The sequence below is a fragment of the Maylandia zebra genome, linkage group LG11 (genome assembly GCF_041146795.1).
Source record: "Maylandia zebra isolate NMK-2024a linkage group LG11, Mzebra_GT3a, whole genome shotgun sequence".
Lineage (NCBI taxonomy): Eukaryota > Metazoa > Chordata > Actinopteri > Cichliformes > Cichlidae > Maylandia > Maylandia zebra.
In genome coordinates this window covers 23,145,234-23,163,111 of record NC_135177.1, presented here as the reverse complement: position 1 = coordinate 23,163,111, position 17,878 = coordinate 23,145,234, and the positions used below count along the sequence as shown (strand labels likewise).

At 40.2% G+C, this 17,878-nt stretch overlaps 2 protein-coding genes across 4 annotated transcripts; both read left to right on the top strand.

Annotated features, from left to right (window-relative positions):
* Window positions 1-83: 83 nt before the first annotated feature.
* On the top strand, window positions 84-10,927 carry tmc4 (transmembrane channel-like 4). The gene is made up of 16 exons (XM_004541174.4): window positions 84-403; window positions 481-667; window positions 4,086-4,228; window positions 4,332-4,532; window positions 5,070-5,143; window positions 5,665-5,810; window positions 6,023-6,173; window positions 6,316-6,474; window positions 6,553-6,710; window positions 7,577-7,703; window positions 8,204-8,301; window positions 8,428-8,611; window positions 8,705-8,835; window positions 9,001-9,156; window positions 9,263-9,341; window positions 10,550-10,927. The coding sequence occupies exons 1-16, from the start codon at window positions 352-354 to the stop codon at window positions 10,640-10,642; spliced, it is 2,139 nt and encodes a 712-aa protein (XP_004541231.3). The 5' UTR covers window positions 84-351; the 3' UTR covers window positions 10,643-10,927.
* A 15-nt stretch (window positions 10,928-10,942) lies between these two features.
* On the top strand, window positions 10,943-17,358 carry leng1 (leukocyte receptor cluster (LRC) member 1). 3 transcript variants are annotated; one of them, XM_004541178.4, is made up of 5 exons: window positions 10,943-11,056; window positions 11,377-11,549; window positions 13,583-13,771; window positions 15,867-16,156; window positions 16,292-17,358. In XM_004541178.4, the coding sequence occupies exons 2-5, from the start codon at window positions 11,418-11,420 to the stop codon at window positions 16,509-16,511; spliced, it is 831 nt and encodes a 276-aa protein (XP_004541235.1). In that variant the 5' UTR covers window positions 10,943-11,056; window positions 11,377-11,417; the 3' UTR covers window positions 16,512-17,358. The 3 variants fall into 3 exon arrangements, with proteins under 3 accessions (XP_004541235.1, XP_004541234.1, XP_004541233.1); XM_004541177.4 differs by having other exon boundaries at window positions 10,973-11,159; XM_004541176.4 differs by having other exon boundaries at window positions 10,973-11,159; window positions 11,322-11,549.
* The last annotated feature ends 520 nt before the right edge of the window (window positions 17,359-17,878 follow it).

The following is a 17,878-nucleotide window of genomic DNA, read 5'->3' as shown; positions in this document are numbered from 1 at the left end:
CATCCCTGTCCGCTGTTAAAATGCATTAATTTCCTCCCCTCTCCTGTAAAGTCAAAGACATTTATGATTTTAGCACTTCAAGACAAAATATCTGACATCCTTGTTTTCAGTGTGCTTTTCCCTTCTGGCTGGGTAAAGCTAACTCATTAGGTTGAAGCCAATAAGGAAGTGTATGTGCAGTCATTTACAAAGGGAGTAAAGTCCGTGAAAGGGGACAACAAGGAAGCAGGTCATGGATACGCAGATTATCCTCACAAGGAAGTGTTTCACTTATTTGTTTGAGTCTGGATTTGTTGTCGGTCAGCTATTAGATGTGATCGTAGAGGAAAACTGTTAACATTCGTCAGAGAGATGGCCGGTGAAATACAGAGACAAAACTCTCATATTTACAATTACATTGGAGGTGATCAGATTTACCTGCTCGTATTTGTTGTTTTGTTTTAAACTCTTAGACGATGTCTGAATGCCTTTCGCTCACAGGAAATGGTTATGACGGTGAGCAGCAGTCACTCAGGCGTCGGCAGGTTTCGTCTCCAGCTCCTGATCAGAGTTATCCTCACTTCAACTGGGACTCAACCCCCGAGGATGAAGATGAAGACAGCGATGGTGGACCCAAACGGGACATCAGGTGTAGTCCCCTGCCCATGCACCTGAGAAGAACTATAAGGTATGAAACTTTCTACTGAATGTTTGGTGGTGACGTTTCAGTAATTCAGTGGAAAAACGGAGAAATAAAGAGAAAGTTAATGGAGAGCCCAGATTTGAGGTCATGGACTAAATTAATGCGAGTAAATTAATGACTAGAGTTTAAAGGTCAGGGAGTCAGCAGTGTATTGCTCGTAAATGATAGCATGTTCCCAAATTTAAACGCGGTCTTAAAGAATGAGTATGTGGCCGATATGAAGCAGAACATTCATCCTCTTACAAATGAAAAACATAATCACCCTTCATCATACACTGTGACTTATCTCACTGTGTTCTGTTACAATAGTATATATTGGACTTTATAACTTCACTTGTGCTTGGGTTTTAACTTTTAGCAGTATATGATAAAAACTTAAGTCATCTAAATAACATGAGTCTTGTAATGGAGCTGGGATAATGTCGATCTGCAAAACACACACAACATAATTTCCAAGTAGATTTCTGGAAGAAAAATCATTCAACGCATAGCTTCATTTAAACTCAATCAATTTCATTAGCTAGTTGTTATAGACAGCTGGTTGTTCATGTATATTAAACTGTACGTTTCTGCCTACAATTACATCTAGAAACCTAAGGACATGGACACAGTTTGTGTAGGTTTCATAGGTTTCTACACCCTCACAGTGATTTCAAATCAAACAATCAAGACATGATTGAAGTGCAGACTTCCAGCTTTAATCAAGTGGACTTAACAAAAGAGTTGCACTAACTGTTTAGTAATTACAGCCATTTGTATACACAGTCACAGTAATTGCACAGTTGATTGATGAGCAGTTTCATGGCCAGGTGAGGCCTGTTCACTCACTGTTTGATTACAAATTAAGCAGATGAATGATAGTTAGAGTTGATTTCCAGTGTTCACCTTGTATTCAGTAGTCTTTTAATTGAATATATATAATGTTCTAAGAGATGTTGATACAGGCGAAGGAGGCAATAATTAGGCTGAAAATTCAAAATAACCTTTCAGAAAAATGAAATATACTTTAGAAGTCAGTAAACTGGTTCATTCCTAAAAAGAAGGATTGCATTGAGCAGCTCAGTAAAACCAAAAAGGCCTGAAAGAAAATATAGGCCAGCTTTTATTATTGTGGTTAAGAAGAAAACACCTTTATAATATCAGCTCTAGTAAAAACAACTTTTGAGGAGGTGTATCATTGTCAAAGTCCACAATCGTGAAACTTCTTCATGAGTGTAAATGCACAGGGTTTACTACAGGGTTCACACCACTGGTCACAAGGAAGAAGAAGGCGGTGGCCATCTATGGGAAAAAACTGTTTGGACAGATGAAACTGAGACGTATCAGAATGATGGGAAGAAAAAGGTTTGGAGAAGGAGAAAAACAGGTCATGTTTGGAGACAAACCACATTATCTGTCACACATGGTGGAGGAAATGTAGCATGCACAGGTATTGCTGCCAGTGGAACCAGTTCACTGGTGTTTATTTATGATGGGACCTCAGATAGAAAGTAGCAGGACCAACTGTGAAGTACAAAACTGTACTCTCTGCTCAAATTCAACAAAGTACTGCAAAACTGATCAGACTGTGTTTCACAGAACAAAAGGATAATCCTCCAAAGCAAACTGTAAAAGTACCCAAAGGTTTTCTCAAGGCAGAGAAATTGGATATCCTTCAATGGGCAAGTCAGTCACCTGATCTCAACCCAACAGATCAGCTTTTCAGATACTAAAGACAAAGTGGATTGAGAAAAACCCCTCAAACCAGCAGCAGCTGGAGGAGGCTGCAGTAAAAGCCTGGCAATCAGAATCAAAATACTTTATTGATCCCTTGGGGAAATTATGTTGGTTACAGCGCTCCAGTACAAACAATAACAAAATCAGGCAATACAAAAAGTAAGAAATAGCACAATATGTACAATATATACATATATATATATAAGTCACTTACTAATAAATATCTGAATAAGAAAGAAGAGCAGAAGAGCAAAAAGGGTGTAGCTATTGCAGTACACAGTGTATCAGGTGGATGAGTTGTACAGGGAGATGGCAACAGGCAGGAATGATTTCATGTGTCGTTCAGTGGTGCTTTTTGGTAATCTCAGTCTTTCGCTGAACGTGCTCCTGTGGCTAGCTAGCATGGAGTGGGTGGGAGGAGTTATCCAACATTGTCTTTATCCTGGACAACATTCGCCTCTCCATCACCACCCTAAGAGAGCCCAGCTCCATCCCCACAACATTACTGGCCTTGCGGATCACTTTATTATTATATAGCATCAGCAACCCTCAACCTACTGCCCCAGCATGCAACCGCGTAGAGGATCGCACTGGCCACAACAGACTCATAGAAAATTCGGAGCATTGTCCGACAGATGTTGAAGGACCTCAGCCGCCTCAGAAAATAGAGTCGGCTCTGGCCTTTCCTGTAAAGTGCTGTGGTGTTTTTAGCCCAGTTCAGTTTATTGTCAATGTATACTCCGAGGTATTTATAGTCTTCAGTCTTTGCCAGGTTGAACCTCAGATGATTCTGCTCATACCACGTGACAAATCAGTTAACCACAGCCCGGTACTCTGTCTTATCATCCCTGCCGATGCATCCAACCACCACAGAGTCATCAGAAAACTTCTGAAGATGGCAGGTCTCTGTGCAGTGGCTGAAGTCTGTGGTGTAGAGGGTGAAGAGGAAGAGGGAGAAGACAGTTCCTTGTGGTGCCCCTGTATTGCTGATTACCTTGTGGTCTTCCTGTTAGGTAATCAACAATCCAGGACACCAGAGAAGCATCCACCTGCATCACTGTTAGCTTATCACCCAGGAGGGTCGGCTTGATGGTGTTGAAAGCACTGGAAAAGTAAAAAAACATGACCCTCACAGTGCTCGCCGGCTGGTCCAGGTGGGTGTAGACATGATTGAGCAGAGAGATGATGGCGTCATCAGTTCCGAGACGGGGCTGGTAAGCAAATTGAAGGGGATCCTGATGTGACTCCTCAAGGGAAGAAACACAGCATTTGGTGATGTCCAAATACACTTCACGCAGTCGTTGACTGTAAAGGATTTAAAGGAGAATTAAAAAGCGATACTTACATTTAAAATTATGATTATGCAATACGTCTCTGAAAATACGTCTCTATTTATCAAAATGGCTTTAAATTCACAAACTGTCAATGAAAACATTTTTGATACAGCCCCTAAAGCTGAAAGCCTGCACTTCAGTCACATCTTGATTGATTTAAAATCCTCTGTGGTGATGTGCAGAGGCAGAATGACAAAAACTGCTTGTTAATGTATGTATATACTGTGTAAGTGCTATCTAATTCATGTTTATTTAATAATTCTCCTATATATAGTTTATTTTAAATTACTTGGTAATTGTGAGGGAATTTTGAGTTGTTGTAATATAATTTCTTTATTATTTGTCCTTCACAGGGAAGTGCAGCAAATGCGGTCGCCCGCATTTTCCAGAGATGTGTCCTGGAGAGGGAGACAGATGCTGCGTAAACTCAGAAACAAATGCAAAGAATTTCTTTACTTTTTCTCATTGTGGAGGAAGTCAGTGCAAATGATTGGAGGTACACATGCAGTAAATTAATATAAAAGGACAATAAAGGAAGCAGCTCAGTCCCACGCGTTAAGTTTACATTTGAAACAAACCATGTTTCTTTGCCCTCACAGGGAACTTTGGAGGTGGTGTCCAGTCTTACTTCGTGTTCCTTCGCTTCTTGGTGGTTCTGAATTTTGTGTCCTTCTTTCTGATTGCTGGGTTTGTCCTCATTCCCAGTGTTGTCTTCAGATCCACCAACCACCACCAACCAACCACCAACAGCACAGATATCCTCACTGTTAGCAATAACTTGAGTGAAACAAATTGCACCGGTGCGTCCTGTTTCTTCATTTCCTCCTTTTTTCCTTGTTACTCATCTTTTATCACATTTCTTCGTAATTACAACAGGAAGCCTTCTTGCACTTTGCTGCAACAGTTTCCAGGCAACAGCCCTGCATTTGTAGGAGTAAGAGTAGAGAGAGTGGTACCCCTTCTGTTTTCCCTTCAGAAATAAAATGTGGGCTGCTCACCTGTGGATGAGCAGAATATTTATACAAAATTCCACATCTGTGACATTCAAATATATACAAAAATGAGTTTATCCCTAATATCATTTATCATCTCCAGACCTGAAATAGCTTTACAGGATGATGTATGACTTTTCCAAATCCTTTGATTATTTTAAAGCCACATAAGAAACAGATCTTATTTAGATGTTAAATAGTTTCCACTGCAGCTGCATTGAATCTCCCGGTCTCTTTCTGTGTATTTAATTTATTTACAAATATCATAAATTCTTGAGGCAACAGCATGACCTTTATGTTCAGAGGAAGCCTTTTGTTTACTGTGTTTTATTTTTTCAAATCCAGCTAAATGCAAGGTGTATGAAGTTAAGAGCACAACGGAGATCTATCAGTACCTGCTCGACTTCCTTTCGGGAACGGTGAGACGTTGAGAGACTTGCAGAATGTATATAGACCTGCACTTTAGTTTGAGGCACTTTAGACTTTCATAGAATTGTCATTCCACTTTCATTCTGCAAAAAGGTGACACCGAGAACACATATAAGGTACAGCTGGAGTAATAATGTCTTTTTGTGTGTGGTGGTTTGAAAATAAAAAGTCACTGGTGTTACTGACACTATGTTGGCATGAGTATGAAAGTAAGGCAGCACACGCAGAACCACAACACTGAAACTAAAGCAGCTAGTTTGAATGAGCTGTGACTCATTTCAGGCTTTACACCTGTGCTTTTCTGCTGCACCTTGTCAAAGTGTTTTATGTGAATGACACTGGTTCATTTATGCTTTTAGGCTTCACGTTGGAGCTGAAGCCTACAATATAGGCCTAAATAATAAATCTAGCGATATATTGTAGTGAAGAAATTGCACAATTCTCCTGCTTTTATTCTCAGCCGGCAAAATGTAATTGCATCTTGAGCTGGATATTCTTCTCTCCTTTACAGGGTTTTATGGAGTATTCATACCTGTTTTATGGCTACTACAACATCACAGAGATGCCGAACAGGGACTTCTTCTACAACATCCCTCTTGCCTACATCCTCACTGCTGTCTTCTACTTTGCCTTTTGTCTCATCTGCATGATAACACGGTCAGTCCCACGACTGTAACGGCCAGGTTCTTGCTTAGACAGCAAAATTGGGTTTGTTTTACTGAATTCCTGGGGTCTGGAGACACTATAGTTCGTGTTAAACGGATGCATTATGTAAATAAAGGCTGTGTGTTTGCATGTTTAGCTTAGAGTCCTGAGTTCAGTCAGCCTGACTTCTGTCTGTATCCTTTTCACTGGCTGTTCACACACAGGATGGGGACTGCAGCTCGAGTTGCTGTGGCAACGGGAAGCAGCACTGGAGTGAGCAGTTACAGCATGATCGTGTTCACCGGATGGGACTATAGTTGCCTGGGAGACAGAGCTACCAAACTGAAGCAGAAAAACATCCTCTACCAGCTACAGGTCAGAAGGGATCTATCCTACTTAACAGGATGAAGTGCTGGAAAAGAGAAACGTGACCCACACGTGGCAGCTTTGCTCCACAGTTTCGTATACACGATGTGCCTTCAGGTGACCCCTCATTTCTCTTCTCTCCCTCGGCCAGGTGGATCTGGAGGAGGAGAGTCGAAAGAGACACAAGGCTGATCTGTCAACATCAAAAAAAGTGATTTTATACTCTCTGCGTGTTTTAATGACTTTTCTTTCACTTGGGTTCATTGGAGGAGCTTTCTACGGCATCTATGTGACCACACAGTTCAGCCAGGTAAACGATGTAAAAATAATGATGCCAACATGATCTTCTTGAAGCTCTGGGTGACCATCTCCCATTTCTGCTAAACAGAATAGGGCTGATGAGCAAGGGATCCTTGGCTTTATTATTCAGTATCTCCCGTCCATGGTCATCACTGCTGGAAACTTTGTGGTGCCTCTGCTGTGTGACAAGATCGCCTTAGTAGAGCAATACTTCCCCAGCACTACTATCATATTGGCTCTCTTAAGGTTTGTGAGAAAGAGATTATGTCACATGCATTTAATTTGTTTGTGTTTGTAATGCTTGAAAAAAAAAATCTGATCAGTCGCTCCAAGCCCATATCTTCTTATCACAAATACACAATGAGATATGACAAACTCCAGCAAATGTGGAAATTTTTATTGTAAATAAGAGAGTAAATGCAGAATTATAACACTATAACAACTATTGATAATAATGATGCTGCTGCACCTATTTTAAAAATTGACCAGAATATTAAACACAATAAATATTTTACTCACTTTAATCATAGTACTATAACTAGGCCCATAATTATCAAGACTGCCTAGCTTGCCAGGTTCATCCTTAACGACTGGCTCTAACAGAGCAGACAATAATGGGTCTAGTCACAAGCCATGGATCAAACAAACAGCAAAATGTTAAATGCCTGATGATAAATATGATCTAACCCACATGTTTTATTATCTGGCCACTATGGCTATACACAAGCTGCTATAATGCTTTTGCCATGATTCTCCAATATAGTGTGCAATACGAAGGAAATTATGCTGCAATCACCACCTTACCTGTTCTACAATTCAATTTCAGCTCAGGTTACTTCGTGTGGCACGTCCTTCAGTTTTAAAAAAAATACTAGCTCACCCTGGCTCCCACACAACTTACATCAGCTAAAACGTTGTTCATGGGGCCCTCAAGGTAAAATAAACACAAAAAACAGCTTAAAACCTTCCCTGCTTTAAACCTGGTCATTAGTTTTATGTAACAAACTTGTAAATATGGTAGTGTATCCTTATCTGTGTTGAGTTATCAAGTAAGATTAGTGTGAAATTAAAATTAGATGAATGAAAATGACCCATTTCTCTTCCACACCCAGGGCAGTGTTTCTGCGTCTGGTGAGTCTGGGCGTCCTCCTCTACACCCTGTGGAGTCAGATCACCTGCTACCCTAACGAGCTCAAAGGAAACTGTACACTGTGCGGGTACAACTACAAAGAATTCCAAGTAATTATATTACTGATCTTCATTTTCAGAGTGTAACAGCGCGGAGGGGGTCCTATATGACAGACCTTCTGTTGTTTGTGTTTAAGTTGTCTGTCATGAGAAAAAGCAGTGCTTTCAGTTTGTTGCTGGATCAAGACTTTGCTGGGTAAATTAAACAGGATCCCTTGAAGGCTTCGACGTGCAAAAGAAAAACTGACAGAATAATTGAACTGGAAACTCATTTACACTCCGTTTGTATTTTAAAAAGTCATAAACAATAATGGTAAAGCATGTCAGGTTTTTCAGTAAATATTTTTTGATCTCTTGGGGAGAACAGTAGCAGCTCTGCGACTGCCTCGTTCCGCTGACGGAGGCTTGAGTAAAATACAAAACGCGCTCTTTAACAGCTGCTATAACAGCCTGTGTGTGCAGACAAAGAGGTTAACACAACAGTAACATCAGCTTTGAATATATTCAGCATGTCCACACTGAAAGACAATCTTATCTTTTCTTATTGGTAGTGCTGGGAAACACGTGTGGGGCAGGAAATGTACAAGCTCACAATGTTTGACCTCCTCATCACCGTTGCTGTTTTTCTGCTGGTTGAATTTCCACGCAGGTACTTTTTATAGCATAAAGATATGAGTCGTATTAATGCACATCATGCAAATGCATGCTGTATATTTGAATACTGGTCAATCAGTCTTGTGTTCAGCTATGTAGTGTTTTTTTGTGTATGTGGTAGGCTTGTGGTGGATAACTGTTCCTGTAAGCCTGTTCAGTGGGTGGGGCGGCAGGAGTTTGTGGTTCCCTCCAATGTGCTTGGCCTGGTTTATGGTCAGACTGTGGTCTGGGTGGGAGCTCTTTTTTGCCCTCTGCTGCCCGCCATCAACACCTTGAAGTTTGTCATCCTGTTTTACTGCAAGAAGGTGAGGCTCTAGCTTTAACACCGCCAACACGTCACACATTGCTTGGTGATTGTGTCCCTAATCCACTATTAAATTGCCACTTTCCCCCCGCAGATAACACTCTTCCAAAACTGTCGGCCAGCGCTGAGGACGTTTCGTTCTACCACCTCCACCTTCTTTTTTCTGGTGGTGCTCCTGTTTGGATGGGGTTTGGCAACAGTTGTCTTGATTTACAGTCTTTCTGAGTGAGTGTTTCATACTTACCTGTAACAGTTGCAACACAACTGCTTTTTCTGCATCACTGTAAGAAAACTTGCTGTCTTGCTATACTTGCTATAAACTTTGCATGAAAACATTTTTCATGTTATTTAACATTGCTGAGGACAAGTGTGTCCCTCTTCCTCAAACAGGATCCGTCCCTCTTACGGTTGTGGTCCTTTCCACTCATCCAGTACCATGTGGTCAACTGTTCCAGACTCATTCAGCAATCTCTCTAACGTCACACAGGAGTTTCTCTTCTTCGTCGGCTCCCAGGCGTTCTCCATCCCTCTTTTTGCATTAGCAATGTGCGTGAACTCTCAGTATGCTATTTGTGTAATGATGACCTGCATATTAAATAGTCCTTACTGTGCATTTCATGGAGTAATATTATGTCTCTCTTCTCCCTGGCAGTGTGGTGATGTGCTATGTCGTAGCTTTAGCAACTGTCTATGGGAGAAGCATTGCACTGCTAAAAGCTCAGCTTAAACTGGTAAACTGCTTTATTATTATTACTATTATTATTATTAGATAAAGTCATGTACTTAAGGAAAAAGCCAAAGAAGGAAAGTAAATACACCCTCTTTCAATTGTTCAGGACATAGTAACAAAAAAAATCATCTGGTCCTTATCAGACTCTAACATGATGTATTACACCATGTGATTACTTAACAAAAATTATGCCAAAATGCAGAAGCGCTGTGTGACAAACTAGGTACAACTAGGTACACTTCCTGATTCAGTAGCTGTTAGAACTGTATGACTTTATTAGTCTCTCACATTGTTATGAAGGAATTTTGGCCCACCACAGCTTTTCAATATGTTTAAGGTTAGGAATTTGACTGGACAATTGCAGCACCTTGACTCTTTTCTTTGTCAACCATTCAGTTATAGATTTGCTGCTGTTCTTGGGATCACTGTCCTGCTGCATGACCCAAATTCAGCCAAGCTTTAGCTGTCAGACAGATGGTCTCATAGTTGACTCTAGAATACTTTGGTATACAGAGGAGTTTAAGGTTGACTCAATCACTGCAAAGTGCTCAGGTCCAGTGGGTGCAAATAACAAGCACAAATCATTACCCCTCCAGCACCGTGCTGGACAGTTGGTTTGAAATGTTTGTGCTGATATGCTGTGCCTGGTTTTCACCAAACATGATGCTACACATTATGGTCAAGGATCGCCACTTTGGTCTAAACTGAACAAAGGACATTGTTTCAGAAGTCTTAAGGTTTGTTTAGACTTAAGCTGTGTTGCCATGACTTACAGTAAATAGGCTTTCTCCTGGCAACCTTTCCAAACGAGCCAGTCTTTTTAAACTGTACTGTCAGTTTTCTACAACTGCTTCTGCATCATGTTTCAGTATTTGTTACAAAATGAAACAGTCTAATATATAATAACTTTCTGCTTGTGTGTATTTACATTAACTTAATTTTAAAACCTGCCGAGGATTAATATCATGTGTTGATAGGTAAAATCTTGGAATTCAAAGAGGATGCATTCACAGGCACTTTACAACAACTACACACAGTCCAGTCCAAATATACAAACCTATCTGCGTTAATTACCTTACAGTTTATAATGACCCTACAGTCCCGAAATTAAATGGTGATCTTTTATATACGTCATTAGGCTTCACTTTGAAACAGTAAGTTAAATGGTTTCCTGATTCTCACATGGACTTATGAGTTTTTGGTTTACAGGAGAGCCGTGACAAACAGTTCCTGATCAAGCAGATTGAGAGCCTGAGTCGGCAAGCTCATATACCGACACATCATGCAGGAGTACAAGATTGAACACGACATATGGGCAAGGATCTACCGTCTTGAAAACAACATAATAAGACTTGTTTTTATGTTTATAATTTAATGCAGGCTAGGTTTTACCACACACGTCTGCACGAAGATAACTGTATTAAAAGTTGTGATTTTTTTTAAAGGAATACATAAAGAAGGAGAATTAAAACTTTATCGTTATTAGAGTATAACATTTCCACTATGTAAATAGATTAGTGCCTTTTCTGTCTGTCCTTCAAAGCAGATATTCTTTTCTTTACATAATAAAATAAAATGAGAAACATAACAGCCCCCTCTGCTGTCGCCATTGTGTTATTGCTTCAACATGGAGCTACTGTTTACTTCCTGTTTGGGTCTGCCTGTTCCTGTGAGGTCCTGCTACCTGTCCAACAAGAACAATTCTTCACTCAACAAGTTGGTGACAGTGCCTGGGCCCTGTTTTAGAGAGTAAAATGTTAAAAAAATATTGCTAAATTGGCGGAAATGTGATATCTATGCGTGGTGCTGAGTCCTTAAGGTAAAGTAGATGTGGAAAGTAGCAAACATCGGCTAACATTATCTCGTTAGCTCTGCCTCTTGGGAGGTCAAAGCTGCAAATATAAAGTTTGTTTTTGTATATTTATATATTTTTATTCTATTTTCCGCTTTGGGGCATTGACGCATTTCCTTCCACAACTAGCGGCTTTATTTGGGGGAACTTATTCACGTTTTCCTTCCACTTTTGCCGCTGCTAGCCGACTGCTAACCTATAGTAGTAACAGTCGCCAAGGGAACAATGAACATCCTTCCGAAGAAGAGCTGGCATGTCCGCAACAAAGACAACGTCGCTCGAGTGCGGAGGGACGAGGCCCAGGCAGCAGAGGAGGAGCGCGAGGCCAAGCGTCGCGTGGAACGCGCGGAGCAAGAGGTGACTCCGGGTGGATGACCGTGGCGTGCTGTTACTGTACATACTTTTTGCTCTGTTTCCCATGTAGTTTGAGCAGGATACCTCAAATTCAAACCAGATATGATCAGAAGCAAGGTTACTAACTTGAACAACATAAAAAAAAGTACTCATTTATAATAAAAGTATACAGTAAATGTCCTTTTTCAGTAGGGCCTACCTGAGATGCTCTTAGTCCAACCCTAGTTACAAAAAAGTTAGAATACTGTGTAAAGTGTTGCTGAAAACAGTGAGGATTTTTAAATTAAGTAAACCTAAATATACCTTGAAGCACTGATGGTACCTTTCCAGATTTGCAAGCTGCCAGTTCCATAGGCACTAATGCACACGTTGTACCTTGAGAAACAGTTTCTACTGTGCCTCAGTCCATTTTGAATAGGCTTTGGCCCAGAGAAGGCAGCGTTTTTGTATCATGTTCACATATGGCTACTTTGAAGTGTAACAGTAATTTCTGAAAGTGTTCCTGAACCCATGCAGTGACTCCATGACAGAATCCTGCCTATTTTTACTGCACTGTTGCCTGTGTTGCCAAAAATCACAGGCATCTAGTATTGATATTCAAAGTCTTTGTAACTTTACATTTAGGAGCTTTATGCTGAAATTGGTACACAACTTGTAGACACAGTTTTTGCATATCCAGTCATGTTACTGAGCCGTTGGCAGTTAACTTAGTTGCAAAATATTCCTCTAGCTGTTTCCTTTTAGTTAAGCTTACTTTTCCAGCCTTTTGTTACCACTGTCCCAACTTTTTGAGATCTGTTGCTGCCAACAAAATCATTTAAAACATTGGTTATAAACAACAATAACAGTTGTGAATAAAAATTGCAAAATGCAAATTAAGGCATTCTCTTTTTAATCTACATTTTGCACAATAAATAAATATGTAGAATATTAAAGCTTTTTATAATGGGATGGAAATCTAAAAAATAAATATATTAAAAAGGCAGAATTATTTTGAAATCAAATGTATTACAGAAAAGTTACCCAAAAACAATAATGTCAGTACTGTACATTAAAGTAAAGGACAGGAAACGTGAGATGACATTGAAGTAGCTCAGTATCACAGGGGGTAAAATGTAGTGGGCCGTGCAGAGCCGGAATAAAATGTTATCATGCGAGAACAGATTGTTCTCTGCTACACTTATGTGTTGCATTGCAGAGATTATTAGGGTTTTACTGTATTTAAAGAAGCTTTGAGCCCATCAGTGAGGGTTTTTTTTGCCATCCACTGTCACTAAAAATATTTTTAACCATTTTATTTAACTTATTAAAGCTTAAAATAAATTTTTGTTGATCAAATAGACAAAATGTATTGGAAAACATATAGACCTTTGATACGTTAAGTAACCCAGATGTCCAGAACCCCTTAAAAGGCCCACACTGAGACAGGAAACACCCTGTTTTTATGAAACAACAGAGTGAAAGCAGACTAAATATTAGCAACCACGTATGCATTATAATAGGTAGAGTGTAAGCATCAGATACTGTCCTTGTTGACTGCTGATTAGCATTGTTTCTCTGATGTGTCAGCTAACTTTTGTGCTGACTAAATGTTCAAACGGTGTAGTGATCTTTTCTTTATTTCCCCTGCCAAAAAAGGGTGGATAGTTAATGGTAAAAATATGTAATATACTAATTAAAAAACAAACAAGTTGTTATTTTAAACATCAGTATTGGTCCAGAGTTTTGCAATCACTGCATCCCTAATAGATCTCTCACTAGTGCACGCCTATCCTCTACAATTGTAAAAAACAACACATTTACTGTTGTATGCTGTCTTTTGTTAATATTTTAAAAAAAACAACAACACCTGGAAATCAATGCTAACATTTCCTGTGTGTTACTATTCAGATTGCTGTAAATGTACTGTACGTCTCTAAATTGGCACCAGTAGAAAACTTAAGTATTTATGATTTGAGTTTAGTTTTTTATTATGAAGGTTAAATAAGCTTTGCCGTGCCCATGAATGTCCTTTAATTGTTGTTCATTGTTTACAGGCACGTACAGAGTATCTGAGAAGGAAAGCCCGAGCTGCTCTTCAGCCAACAGGAGGAAGCAGAGATGATGGTGATGAGGAACAGGGTGGAGGAAGTGGAGCTCTGGAGCATCTCAATCTTTTCCCCCTGGAGGAGTCCTCGGAGAAGAAGGGGAATGAGGAGTATCTCAGGGAAAAGAAAGAAGAAAAGGTGTCCGTGCTGCTGCTTCTGTCAGTCTTCTCTTTCATGCTTTTCTTTTGCTCTGACGTAGCAGCTGAATGATAGCAAAGCTTTTGCAAGTTTGGTACCACATCTGGGTTCAGTGTCCTGCATGGTCTGTGGTTGCAGGTCCAGTGCTGAATACCATTTACATTTTCATTTTTTCCATTAAAAACCTTTAGTAGTTAGGAGTGGATCTGCAAAATCTTGCTTTTCAGCTCAGTCACAAAAATGCTAAATGCTTTGTATGTTTTTGAAATGTTGCCAGAGAAAAGATGATTCTTATCTAATCTCATCATTAGTGGGTGTAGTTTTCTCAGATGTCATTTGAGTGGTTTGTTATCACCACACTTTAAAAAGCAATGCAATCAGTTTAAATTTTTGTCTTGTTGTCATCATACCTGCTATTCTATTCTGCAGCCCAGTGCCAGTATGTATGCATGCAGCGTAAATAGATGCAGCATGAGACGGGTGGGAAATTAATTCAGACAGACAATATAAATACAAGTTAAAGCCCGTGGATGTGATCAAGGCTTTCCAATCACAGGTCAGAAAATGCCAAAATGCTGCTGATGGCAAAGCAGAGGCACTTTAGTACCATTTACATTTATTTAATGATTTGCTGAAGTATATTAGTTTATTGTGTGTCCTGTTTTAATAGCAGAGAATATCCATAACAGTTGTTGTGTTTTAGTTAATTAAAATTTTTTGCTTCAGTAAATTCAGAACTCAACAGGAAGTTGAATTTTTGAAGTGGTGTGGTGGGAAACACCTTGGTGCATAATGAGATACGCTACACTCAGGCTACGTCCACACTAATGCGTTGTCGTTTGAAAACGCATTGTTTTCTCTCTGTTTCGGCCTCCTGTCCACACTGAGACAGCGTTTTTGCTGATGGAAAACGCAGCATTTTGAAAACGCTCTCAAAAACATTTCTGGTTTCCTTGGTAACCTTTCATGTATATACATATGTGTATATGCACTACTTCCAAACACTTTGTATAAGCACTTTCTTTCTTTCAAGAACACCTACTAATTGTATGTCACGTTGCTGTATTGAGTGTTTGGATTTCAAAAGGGATATTGTCAGCCACGATTTATCACCTAATGCTGATTTCCTGTTGCCACTAGCTGTCGCGCTGACTTTGTGTAGATGTCTCCAGACTCGCTTCCAGGACGTCAAGCTCAGGACAGAGTGGACAGTGTACATTTGAGTTATAAGAGCTTTTTGTGGCAACTAATCAAAATTTGCTGAGCTGACATGGACGCACCAGACAACACAAACTCAAAAACTTCTTAGTTTGGCATTGCCAAGGTCTTTAGATTAAAGTTCTCTAAGAGGAGTTTGATAAAGTGTACTGCCTGAAAAAAAGCATTTTACATTTAAAACACTGGACTTCCTGTTGGGTTTAGAGCATGTCTCCAAGAGGCTTTTTTTCTAAATATTGCAGGTTTAAGTCAGGCTACAGAATTTCATACATGTAAGTGAAACTTGTTATTGTTTTTTTTATATGTAGCACCAGAAACTATTTTTCCCACACCCACAGGCCAAACCTACAAAATACAAAAACTTTTACCAGTTTCGTACCTTTCAAACTTTCCTACCCCATCAACAACTTCCTGTTTTAACAATATGAAGCTAAAATAGAGACCAATCAAAAAGCAGTTCATCTGCTCTTCTAGACCTTTTCGACTTTAGCTTGGAATACGGTCGAGAGTATCAGGTCGCATTTTTTCCCACTGTTTTCCTTTATCACACAACAAGAAATAGTTTGCTTTTGACATCTTCCCACTGCTGGTTTTATGTGAGGGAGCTGCTCAAATAGCACACAGCATGCGGCACACATGATGCCTCAGACAGTTAGCTCTGCTATTTGCACTTAGGAACAAGTACTATGGAGCTCGTGGAAGGTTAAAGACAGGTTAATGTCCCGTCTGGCTACTCAGATATTTACATTCTCCTATCTGTTGGGCATTGTATAAACAAAACAAACACATGTATAAACAAAAAGTGTGCTACAGTAATGAAAAAAATAACACAAAATATTTGTTTTCTGTTGTTGTTTTTGTGGGGGGGGGTTTCTAGGAGAAGCAGGAAAGAGCCATTGGCTTACTGGTGTCATTGGGACCCCAGCCGGGGTCTGAGGTCACGCCGTGGTATCTGAAAAGCAGCAAAGACAAAGAGGAGAGCAAAGAAAAAGAAAAGAGAAAAGGGATAAGTGAAGAGGAGAGAGAGAAGAAGGATCGTAGACTGAAGGATAGTTTGGATCCTTTGAAAGATATGAAGAAAGCTCTCGGAGAGAAAGACAGAAAGGAGCACAAGAGCAAGAAAAAGGAAAAAAGAGACAAAGGGGAAAAGAGGAGCAGCGGCGAGAGGTAAGAATACCAGTATTGATTGTCTGGAAGTTTTATCCCCCTTAGTATTTTACTGGGGCTCAAGTCAAATTAAAGCGATCTTGTGGTGAATATCAAAGCAGGTCGGTAACAAAATGTCTGTCTGGTCTCTTCCAGCTCGATAGAAAGGTTACGTGCTGAGCGTTTACAGAGGGAGGCTGAGGAAAGGAGGAGAGCCCAGGCACTTCTGGAGCAGAGGAGCGGCAAAGGAAAGGAGCCTGGGAGGGAAGTGAGCGAGAGGGAGAGGCCTTACAACAGCGCATACTTCCCAGAACTAGCCCGAAAGCGACAAAGGCGGGACCGGGAGAGCTGGAGAGATGAGATTTTAAAATCCTGAGCTCTCTTTGCTGTTTACAGACTCCAAATAAAGACGTTCACAGGACGGCGTCACTGTGAACTCACTATGATACAAACAGAAAGTCTGAGCCTTCAGCGTTGTGATCGTTTATTTTTATTTATTATTTGTTACTCGCATGAGGGGCAGAGGTCAAATTTATCTGCAGAGTTTTACCCATGAACACATCAGCAGGGCAGATGGCCCATCACAGGGGGCTTGATGCTCAGCACGCCAGCAAAGACAGCGCTGTGTGAACAGCTGTTAGCAGGACATATACAGTAACAATCTAAAGAGTCTGTTAATCTAAAAACATTTACATTAAATCGTCTTCTGCGATGGTTTGAGTTACTAGTTTTAGGCCATTTCCATACATGCATGCATCCACCTCCTGCAGGTCTTCTGAGGGAGAGACTGAGACATTCCCAAACCAGAGAAAGAGGGATATAATGATTTAATTTCTCCAGCATACTCTGGGTCAAACCCAAGGTTTGCTCTTGGTAGGACATGTCCAAAACATTTAACCTAGGAGGCATCATATTCAGATGACCGATCCACCTCAGCAGGCTCCTTTAGATGTGGAGGAGTAGCGGCTGTGCTCAGAGTACTTCCAGAATGACAGAGCTCCTCACCCTGACTCTAAAGAAGCGCTTCAGAGGAAGATCATCTCCACAGCTCGTATCTTCGACAACTCTTCTCTTCACCGATCCAAATCCCTTATAATGTATGATTATCAAATATAAACAAAAATCATAATTAATATTTTCAGTATTCTGTGACACTGCTGGTTTAAAGAAACACTGTAAATGTCAATGGCAACAATAAAAGTATTATTATTTCCAGGAAAAAGCTCTCTCTCTACTCATCTTTGAGGCGAACTGACCGTTTCTCTATTTTGTGTATGTGTTTAATGTATATCATGCATCACTCACAGAAAAAGAAAAAGCACAGGTAGAACTGTTGAAATTACTGACGACTGCTTCAGTTTCGGGGTCATGCCGCTGTGCTGACTCACACTCACAGTTTACAGGATGCTCGAATAGAGCAGAGCCATCGCTAACGTTCATAGTAACACTCGTGCTTTTCCTAATAGGAGAACACGGCTGTGAAAAAATGACCTTTTGTGTGTGTGACGGTGACCAGAACAAAGGATTTGAGATTTTACAGGCATATGCTGTGGAAATGTACCCACCCTGCAATGCAAAACTACTTTTATAGGTGATATAGCTAGTTTGTGGTGGCATATGTGCTGGCTCTTTTTGATAAGTTTATTAGGCTTAGATTGGCTGTAATAACCTCTAAAAGGTGAATTTATGGCTTTGTTTCTGAGATTATTTTATAGGATGCCAGAGCACAAATCACATCACACC